Below are 10,899 nucleotides of genomic sequence, written 5' to 3'. Positions count from 1 at the left end.
ATGTAGTTTTGTTGAACAAACAACAGCAAATACAGTGTAGTGTCGTTGATCAGTAAAACAGCTGATGCCGTGTAGTGTTGTTGCAATACTACACCGTATCAACCTCTACGCTCATCCTCTTAATACCGGTAAGTCTTTTTATAGCCGATGAAACAATAGGCATTCTGCCATGTTCCTCACTGGTAATAATCATAGTAAAAGTAAAGATATTAATTAACCATCTAAGCTGAGATTAGTCGCCAGCTAGCATAAGAGCCTGCTGCTCTAAATGACATTTCCTGGGACACTCAGTGATCACTCATTTCTTAGCTGGCTTGACCTGATTAATGTAGTTCACATTTATCTCTCTTACTCGCATTCGGCCTTTTCTTATCCAAGTCACAAGAAAATCGTTTGCGTATTATATAGAATAGGAACTACGAGGTTCCATTGGAGAGGGCTTCAGTATTTTATTAAATAGTGAGGCGTACTAGTTGCTTTATGCATCATACTTGTCTTATCTATAGATCCTCAACTGCTCGTATATCATACGTACTCGTCTATTTGAATTCATCTAATTGTCCTTGCCGGGGTTTGAGCTTCGGCTCTATGGCCCCACCCTTCAACTGTCAATCACTAGTGTGCAGATTCCTGAGCTTATTGGACTCTATCATATCTACAGTTGAAACTGTGTATGAGTTTGCCTCCACCACACATCTGGACAAATTTTTGACACAAACGAAGCCTGTACACCATTGCTGACTCAGTTATGTTGGTCACTTTTTTCCATGTCGCAAAATGAAAATTTTCTCCGATATATCGTGTTGTGTAATATTAATCAGGTGATCCCAAGACGTCAGCCAAACAAAAAATAACATACAGGACAAAAATATAAAAAGTCAATGCCAGTGCAATGTAATTCGTGAAGAAAAATGGAATACATGAAGCATAAAGTACAGACGTAATAAATACATGAATCTGAACAATGATTTACTGAGGCTGGCCGTAGGTGAGGGAAGGAGCCTGATAGGATGCGGCAGCCCTTAATTCAGGGGTCTGCGCTCTGGCAGCGGCAGCGTCTTCCTCAGCAGCTTTGGCGATCTGGTCCAGCACGAACTGGGGGATTGGGTGGGGGAACTCAGGAGCCACTGGCAGCAGGTCAGACTCAGGCTGGAAGCCGTTCTCGTCGGCGACGTACTTCACAAGGACGGGAGTGCCGTCAGGAGCAGTGTAGCTGTTGGAGACGAAAACACCGTCACAATAAAAACAATTAAAGTTGTCGTTAATATTCACTGACCTTGATTATCTGTCTCATATGAAGAATGATCAATTGGATATTATTTAGTATAACAGAAAATATGCGAAAAATTACACTGGTCAGTTAAAATTAATCCCGAGTCATAATACTCACGAGTATTGTCCAGACGAAACCACTGCACCCTCTGGCCCATCGGGAGAGCCACTCTCGGAAAATACGATGCCGTTGCCAGCTTCCACTTCAAAATTGTATTTTCCGTTATCGTCCTGGACACGGTCGTCCCTCAGGATGGGCACTATTTCAAAGGTGGCAGGAGCCTGAGCTCTGAGAGTGGGGGCGCTATAGGTAGGCTGGAGCTGATAGCCACCCTGTGGGGCGGCGACGGCAGCGGCCACAACAACAGCAAGGATCGTCTGCAGAAGTAATTCAATCAAGGAAAATGAACAAATATAATAATGTATAAATATTTAAAATTAGCCCATAGAAGATATACAAATTTATCTGCACCACTAGTAGCATGATAATCATAATAACCGTGATATAACACCAAGTTGTTAATGAGAGATGCCCACGACCCACAAAGCGAAAGGGTACTTACGAACTTCATGACGGTGCTGGTAGCCAACAACTGGTGGTCTGGAGTAGGATCCTGGAGCTTATATAGTGCTGGTCACCTGTCTGGCCCGCCTTCCCGGCTCTGACCGCAGGCTGGGAACGCAACTAGTCCACCTCCCCAGACATCCCCTTCACCCACTTGATAACCTTGTTCAGCGGAAGGAGAAATAATTTATTGGAAAGGAGCGAGGACCCTACAAGACTTTACGACAGTGCTCTGTAGTAGTTATGCAAGCTGGTGTACCTGAGAGGCAATATGTCGCCTCTGCAGTAGAGAAGAGTTGCATACATACATATATATATATATGCATTATTTTGTATGTAGATTATCAATGGTAGCTTTCACTAAATAATATGGGGTATATATAATTATCTAATTATTGCTATTAGAAATTATTGGGCAAGAAAATAACATTATAAATATAATTTTTTTCCATTCTCCGCAAATATCTTTTACCATCTGGAGAGTGAAGAATCATTAGATCACTTAATCTTTCTAATTTTATTGTTCAACGTTTAGTCAGCAATGTGACATCTTCAGGAATACACCTTTTTCATTTTATTTTTATTTTTACATGCAAGCATGTAATTATATACAATAAATACAATAAAACAATACAGGAAACATTTCAACAAAGCAAAACAGAAAACCACCGGCCAGAAGGACTGACAGCACAGTACATTAATAAGCATAACTGGAGAAAACGCAAGAGAAACACAGTATACATCAAGTCAAGAACATCACACAAAATATAAGACAATGTAAACAAGAAATCATGCAAGCAAATAATGGCAATAAAACAAAACATAGTAACATATGAAACAAAGCAAACAGAAGCACCGGCCAGAAGGACTGACAACAAAGCACATCATGAAGAACAACATGAAAGATAACACAAGAATATCATAACAAACAACAAGCCATAAATAAAAAAAAAGACAAACGTAAGGCAGAAATATAACACACAGGGCATAGTAACAACACAAAACAAACACATGAACAAGAAACATGCACAACCCGGCCTCGCAACAAAGAAAGGGAGAACCACGAGCACATAACACAATTGGGCAAGCTAACAGCCAAAGGGGCATACTGCACTACATAAAGCACATAAACAGGAAATCAGTGGACATACTTTCCCAGAAACCAGGCCCGGGAACTGCACATTAAACGCTTCCCAGAGCAACCACCGCCAAGGGTCTCGACCATCCACCGGGAAAGCCATAACATCCGGAACCATGGCAACAAACACCCGCAAACTGGGGACCCAGATGGTATTACTGACGAGGTGAGTAGCTGCCACTTGTCCCCACATACAGGGAACCTGCCCACCATGAAAGTTCTCCGGTTCGTCATACAGCATTAACTCGGCAATCGCTGTCCAGTGACCCCGGCGGCATCACAGACACCGGCAACACGTCCCCCAGGGCCCCAACGTGCATCCTCACAGGAGCAAACTTGACAGAGGGTACCACCACTGGGGCACCTGCAGCCACGGGCCCACCACCAGACGACTGCAGGGAACCTTGATGGCGCGCATCCTTCCGTAATGTCACTACTAGGCCACGCCCAGCACCAGTATCCACACCATCCCTGGCAGCGGAAGCCACCACCCCCCACTGCGGAGAGTCCCCTGGTGGAGCGGGAACAGAAGGCACGTCCGAGACACGGACACCAGCACCAGCAGGCACATGGACCTCCGCCACCACTAATTACGGAGACATCGACGTATCCGGATCCACACTGTCAACACCCGAATACCCACAGTCAGTGAAGTCACCAACATTGGCCCAGGCAGAAGACGAATGCCGGGAACGTTTGGGCTCCGGCCGGATATCGTCAGAGCTGGAAGCGGACCCAGAAACATGGGTACCACTAGCCGGACGAACCGACGCCCGACGCAAAACAGCAGCAGCCTCAACCACAGAGGGAACCGGGTCACATATAGCAGGAGGCTCCGCAGCCACCCCAGCACCCAGCACAGCTGGGACCCGAGGCGAGGACACAGGGCCAGGCGCAGCAGCCGAATACGAGGGAGAAGACGGCGACGCCGCACAGTGAGCACCAGGAAGGCCCACGGGAGCTGCGGAGACAGTGACAGGAGCAGGTAGACCATCTGACGGCACTGCAATACCCGGAGGAGGGTCTGCAACAACCGGAGGAATGTCGGGAGACGCAGGGGGAGCCGCATCAGCTAACGGAACGCTCACCTCATCCTCGGAGTCCTCCTCCAGAGGGAGAGGCGGGAAATCCTCTTCCTGGAACAAGTTGACGGGAGCAACTGGAGCCGCAGTGCACCCAGCAGCCTGATGCCCCAACAGGAAACATCGGAAACACGTACGGGGTTGCTGGGCATAATACACCCGCACGTAGTACCCTAAAAGCTGGACAGAGGATGGAATGTCCGACCTCAGGCACATCCCAAGGGTACGAATGTTGGTCTTCACACCCGTATACTTTCCAGATGACAGCGTGTGCATCCGCACACTTACGACCGTGCCAAACCTCTGGAAGAAACGCCGGAGGAGAGTCTCAGGAAACTCCATAGGGGCCCCATGGACACTCACATACGTCATGGCACCGCTACGATCCGAAATGGCCACAGATTCGGTGCCATCCTGCAGCTGCAAGGTACGGCCCTCGTACCGTCGGAGAAAATCACGATAGGCCGCTTCTCCCACAAACTTGATGACCACACGGTGAGCAGTCACCAGCTTAATACTGTAGATTTCCATGACCGGGATATGGAGCATGTAACACATGACCATCTCCACGATATGGTATCCTGCTCGGCCAGTAAACTCCAAACCCACGGACTTTACCCTCACAACAGGGGGAAGATCCCTGTTGTGAGGGATCCCGTCCATCACAAAAGTGCCACGTACACACCCTCAGGAATACACTTTGTTGAAATGACACAAGTATACTGAGCTTTTAAGTTTGTTTTAGATCTAGCTACACAGAACAAAAAGTCCATGTAGCACGGGCTATAATGAGCTCGTAATTGCGTTCGGTTATTTGGTGCAGTGGATTGGCTTTTCATTCAATTTGATTAAGAGCCATTATTTCCGCAGATTTAGCCAGACAGCTTGATACCTGGTTGATGGGGTTCTGGGAGTTCTTCTACTCCCCAAGCCCGGCCTGAGGCCAGGCTTGACTTGTGAGAGTTTGGTCCACTAGGCTGTTGCTTGGAGCGGCCCACAGGCCCACATACCCACCACAGCCCGGTTGGTCCGGCACTCCTTGGAGGAATAAATCTAGTTTCCTCTTGAAGATGTCCACGGTTGTTCCGGCAATATTTCTTATCTTGCTGGGAGGACGTTGAACAACCGCGGACCTTTGATGTTTATACAGTGTTCTCTGATTGTGCCTATGGCACCTCTGCTCTTCACTGGTTCTATTCTGCATTTTCTTCCATATCGTTCACTCCAGTACGTTGTTATTTTACTGTGTAGATTTGGTAGTTGGCCCTCCAGTATCTTCCAGGTGTATATTATTTGATATCTCTCTCGTCTTCTTTCTAGTGAGTACATTTGGAGGGCTTTAAGACGATCCCAATAATTTAGGTGCTTTATTGCGTCTATGCGTGCCGTATATGTTCTCTGTATTCCCTCTATTTCAGCAATCTCTCCTGCTCTGAAGGGGGAAGTGAGTACTGAGCAGTACTCAAGATGGGACAACACAAGTGACTTGAAGAGTACAACCATTGTGATGGGATCCCTGGATTTAAAAGTTCTCGTAATCCATCCTATCATTTTTCTGGCTGTCGCAATATTTGCTTGGTTATGCTCCTTAAACGTTAGGTCGTCAGACATTATTATTCCCAAGTCCTTTACATGCTGTTTTCCTACTATGGGTACATTTGATTGTGTTTTGTACTCTGTATTATGTTTAAGGTCCTCATTTTTACCGTACCTGAGTACCTGGAATTTATCACTGTTAAACATCATGTTATTTTCTGATGCCCAGTCGAAAACTTTATTAATATCAGCTTGAATTTTTTCAGTGTCTTCAGCCGAGATAATTTTCATACTGATTTTTGTGTCATCTGCAAAGGATGATATGAAGCTGTGACTTGTATTTTTGTCTATATCTGATATGAGAACAACGAAAAGCAGCGGTGCAAGGACTGTACCCTGAGGTACAGAGCTTTTAACTGCACTTGGACTAGGTTTTATATGGTTAACCGTTACTCGCTGAGTCCTGTTTGACAGAAAACTGAGTATCAAGCGTCCTACTTTACCGGTTATTCCCATTGACTTCATTTTGTGTGTTATCACGCCATGGTCACATTTATCGAAAGCCTTTGCGAAGTCCGTGTATATTACATCGGCATTCTGTTTTTCTTCTAATGCCTCAGTGACTTTGTCGTAGTGCTCAAGTAGCTGTGAGAGGCACGATCTTCCCGCTCGAAATCCATGTTGGCCTGGGTTGTGAAGGTCATTGGTCTCCATGAAATTGGTGACCTGACTCCTAATCACTCTCTCAAATACTTTTATGATGTGCGATGTTAGTGCAACTGGTCTATAATTCTTTGCTCCCTCCCTTGTGTAGAGGGGCTATGTCTGCTACTTTAAGTGCATCTGGTATCTCCCCTGTGTCCAAGCTCTTCCTCCACACTATACTGAGTGCCTGTGCTACCGGCACTTTGCATTTCTTTATAAATATTGAATTCCATGAGTCTGGACCTGGGGCCGAGTGCATGGGCATGTTTTCAATTTCACTTTCAAAATTTAGTGCGCTCGTGCTGATATCAGTTATATTTACAGTGGTTTGAATATCCCGCATAAAGAAATTGTCTGGATCTTCCACTTTCATGTTGTTTATTGGAGTGCTAAACATGTCCTCATACTGCTTTTTTAGGATTTCACTAATTTCTTTGTCATCCTCCGTGTATGAACCTTTACTTGTACGAATAGGTCCAATACTGGCAGTGGTTTTTGCTTTTGATTTTGCATATGTGAAGAAATATTTTGGATTTTTCTTTATTTCCTGAATTGCTTTCTGTTCTAACTGCCTTTCTTCAGTTTCATATGAGTGTTTCAATTTCCGCTCGATTTCTTCAATCTCCCTATTTAAATTATTCCTTCTTTGACAGGAAATTCGTGTCTGCATAAGCAGTTCCGTTATTTTTTTCCTGCGTTTATAGCGTCGTCTGCGCTCTCTTTCTACGTTGGATCTCTTTCTGGCTTTCCTCAAAGGAACATGTTTCAGACAGACTTGATACGCTTCCGAAGTCAGTTTTTCTATTCCTTCTGCAGGACTTGTATTACTTAGAACAGTTTCCCATGGAATGTTTGTAAGTTCCCTGTTTATTATCTCCCAGTCTATCCTTTAATTATTAAAATTGAATTTACTGAATAGCCCCTCTCGCTTTACCAACGTTTTAGGTCTATTCTGAGTATTGATGGTCGTTTGCACTTCAATGAGCTTGTGATCTGAGTATGTGGTATCTGATATCGTAATGCCTCTGATAATGTCTTCATTGTTCGCAAAGACCAGATCTAAAATATTTTCATTTCTCGTTGGCTCCGATATCTGCTGATTGAGTGAAAATTTGTCACAGAATCTAAGTAGTTCTCTAATCTGTGGTTGGTTAGGTCCCGATAGATTTCCTGGTATAATATTATTGTTTGCTATTTTCCACCTGAGACTAGGCAAGTTGAAGTCACCTAGGAAGATAATATCAGGTATCGGGTTCTCCAAATTATCAAGGCTATTCTCTATTTTGTTTATCTGTTCTGTGAATTCCTCAGCCGTTGCATCTGGCGGTTTGTATATTAGAATAATCACTAAATTTATTTTCTCTATTTTTAATCCCAGTACCTCTACCACCTCATTTGTAACGTTTAGGAGCTCCGAGCATACAAGGTCTTCCCTAATATACAGACCCACTCCTCCACGTGACCTTATTTTCCTATCACACCTGTATAGGTTATATCCTGGAATCCAGATCTCACTGTCCAACAATTCCCCTGCATGGGTTTCTGTGAAAGCTCCAAATACTGCATTTGACTCCGTGAGGAGGCCATTTATGAACTGTACTTTGTTGTTTGTTCTTGTTTTCAGTCCTTGTATGTTGGCAAAGACGAATGAGGTTATTCTATTAGTGATAGTTTGAATGGGAGACTTTTTCGGCAAGCCCATTATTCGTGGACATAATGAGTTTGTTCTGACCAGTACCGATTGTTGTAGGGCAGTTGCCTGTCGTAGTTGTAGTTCCCTTTCGGTGTGTAATTGTATCTGTAATTCTGGAATGCAAGTGGATCTGGCATCCAGTTCCATACACTCTCCATGCTCCTCCTTTTGAATTCTCTTTCGGTCTGGTATAAAAAATTTATAGAGTTTCCTCCAAATTCATTATCCTGCTTGCCGCTCTTCATGTAGCGTTCCGTGCCTTTCACGTGAAAGTGTGGGCAGCTGAGGTCATAGCATTTTCTGTTCTCCAGTGAGGTGTGGCACATGTCAGGATGGAAAAACCTACATATTGATCCAAATCGACACTCACCTTTCCTAAGCATATTTAAACATTTTTTGGGATGTTGGTAGCTGCATTCTAATCCTTTCTTATTACCAGCATATCTATGTCTGCATATGCCCTTTGCATAAAATTTGCATAAGTCTTTCCTACTGTTCTGAATTGCTCTATCGGGAACCGTCGTAGTGTCTGTACCTATCGAGCTGTCAGTGCTGTCTGTTACACTTTCTAGTTTACTGTCATCTACATCCGGGCCTACTGAGTCAGAGTTTACAACTTCCTGAGTTTCAGCCTCAGTTTCATCCCTGACTTTAGCCTCCGCCCCTGGTATATTAGAATTGTTGTTGTTCCTTTCCCACTCCTTGTGGATGGCTGGTAGGCTTCCAATGAATGATGTTTTCCGATCATGCGTCATGTTATCTAGAAGGTTTTTTAGGATATTCCAAGCTGGCAGGTCATTTTTACACACCCAGAGCAAGTGACCTGCTCTCAGTGCCGTAGTGTTACTCACTCCTGTGCAAGCCGAATGAAATCTATTTTTGCAGATATAACATTCAATTCCCGTTACCTTCGACTTTAAGGAGTTGTTATAGTGGCCACAAATTTGTTTATTTGCTCCCATTTTGCCTTGTTTTGTTGTATATATCTATATATTTATAATACTATATGTATATTTGTAACAAACATATACTTGTAACAATATATATGTTTACTTGTTCTACTGTATGGTCAGTACTTATCGCACGGTCGAGGGTGAGGGTCCCAGAGGCTGTACAGTTGACACGTTGTTGTCCCAGGCCGCGGCTGGAGGCCCTCAGTTGCCAGTTATATGGGTTATAACACTGATATATTAATCCGCTTGTATTAATGAGATGCTTGTTAAGCTTGTTAATGAGATGGGTCTTCGAGTCTCTGGGTCGTTGGAATGGGAACTATAATTGCACTATTCCAAGAGAGTGGTCGAGGTCTTGATTGTTGTTGTTGTTTTAGATTGATCTACTCATAACAAAACGTTCAGGTAGCACGGGCTATGGTGAGCCCGTAGTGGACTTACCTGGCACAGGAGCGAGGCTGTAACTCTGAGGGCTTTCAAGGTTGTTGTTGTTTAAGATTCAGCTACTGGGAACAAAATGTTCCAAGTAGCACGGGCTATGGTGAGCCCGTAGAGAACTTACTTGGCACATGAGCGGGACTGTAACTTCTGGGGCTTTCAAGGAGAAATCTAAATTTTTATAAGTGTGGGTACACCTCACTCTACGAAAGAACTAATGAGTTAGCCAAGACTTTTGCTCATAAAGAGGGAATTGATTACCATCTTGGACTGCCTTTGAGCAGTCTGTGTTACGAATCTAGCATTGATCTAATATTATCATGATAACGATGTATAACAATTAATACTTTCCCTGTTCTGTTCTATTATTAATATAGTATCCATTTGTGTTCCATTTAATATTGTATGATTTATATAATATTGTATGATGTATATTGTAGCATGCTGTAGTGGGCCTGAGTTGCATTATTTTGATAGACTTGTGCAAGTTATTTCTTGTTGGAGGGAGTGTGGTTTCTCCTTGGGGGAGGGGGGGGGTGACCATATTTGGATGTGTCCAGAGTTGCGGCTTGTTGTCAAGCTAGCGTTTATATTTCAACCTTGATTATTTCCTGTTATTGAATGTAATAAATTCGTGTAATTATTGTAACAGTATTATATCCTTTTAAGATTACTGATTATACGGTTCTTAGTACTACACTTTGTTAGTAGAGTTTTCACAAGAGTTCATGTGGATGCTTTGTTGATGTTCGGGTAGGACGCCTGCTTCGCTGGCGGGAGACTAGGTAGTCGCGTGGGTCAGCTGCATGGGAGGAGACGTACGGAAGTCGGTGGATATTGTTTATTTAGCTTATTACTTAGTTAATTCTCTTGGTAAGACTATTATGTGATACCCCATTTATTAATTCATGTGTTTAAGAGATTGTCCGTGCTCATTAAAGATTTTATGATATTATTGCATGCTAAAGAATATTTCTGGCGGTTATATTTTTACCATTTATATGTTGATATGTTTGTCACCCTTACGTACAGTATATTGTTTGTCCCTTTTAGAGCAGTGTTTTTATTAAAATACCGTTTTACATATTGCTATCCCCTAGACGAAAATTTAAGATGAGGCCGAAAAATATATAGTTGATCACTGCAGGCAAAGAACCATACCAAGGCGTCAAGGGCTGTAACAGTCTGCGGGCAGTAATATTCCGGAAACATCAACAAAATTTCGTAGACTTGAGGCAAATTAATATTCACACCAGTTGCTCCATCTATTATCATTCTATTATGTAGCAAGAACCGCACGTCTATGGGGGTCATCCAATGAGGCTAGCAGGTTTCTAGATGTTGCCACTGCTAGGCTTAGGCTCTGCTACAAGTACCTCAGGGAATTTGCAACATCTGCTGATGTAGATTTGACTAAATGTAAACTCTGTTTACATTTAAAGCAGAACTATTCGCATACTTTGAGTCATTATATAATAGAATGTGAAAAAATCATGGAATTCAGAGATAACACCATT

At 43.3% G+C, this 10,899-nt stretch overlaps 1 protein-coding gene across 1 annotated transcript; it reads right to left on the bottom strand.

Moving 5' to 3' along the window:
- Positions 1 to 878: 878 nt before the first annotated feature.
- On the bottom strand, positions 879 to 1,980 carry LOC123755170 (cuticle protein AMP1A). The gene is made up of 3 exons (XM_045737647.2): positions 1,836 to 1,980; positions 1,391 to 1,650; positions 879 to 1,213 (listed from the first exon to the last, which is right to left on the bottom strand). The coding sequence occupies exons 1-3, from the start codon at positions 1,842 to 1,844 to the stop codon at positions 970 to 972; spliced, it is 513 nt and encodes a 170-aa protein (XP_045593603.2). The 5' UTR covers positions 1,845 to 1,980; the 3' UTR covers positions 879 to 969.
- Between the last annotated feature and the right edge of the window lie 8,919 nt (positions 1,981 to 10,899).

This window comes from Procambarus clarkii, chromosome 28 (genome assembly GCF_040958095.1).
Source record: "Procambarus clarkii isolate CNS0578487 chromosome 28, FALCON_Pclarkii_2.0, whole genome shotgun sequence".
NCBI lineage: Eukaryota > Metazoa > Arthropoda > Malacostraca > Decapoda > Cambaridae > Procambarus > Procambarus clarkii.
Note: the sequence above shows the minus strand (reverse complement) of the source record. Positions and strands in the feature narration are given on the sequence as shown.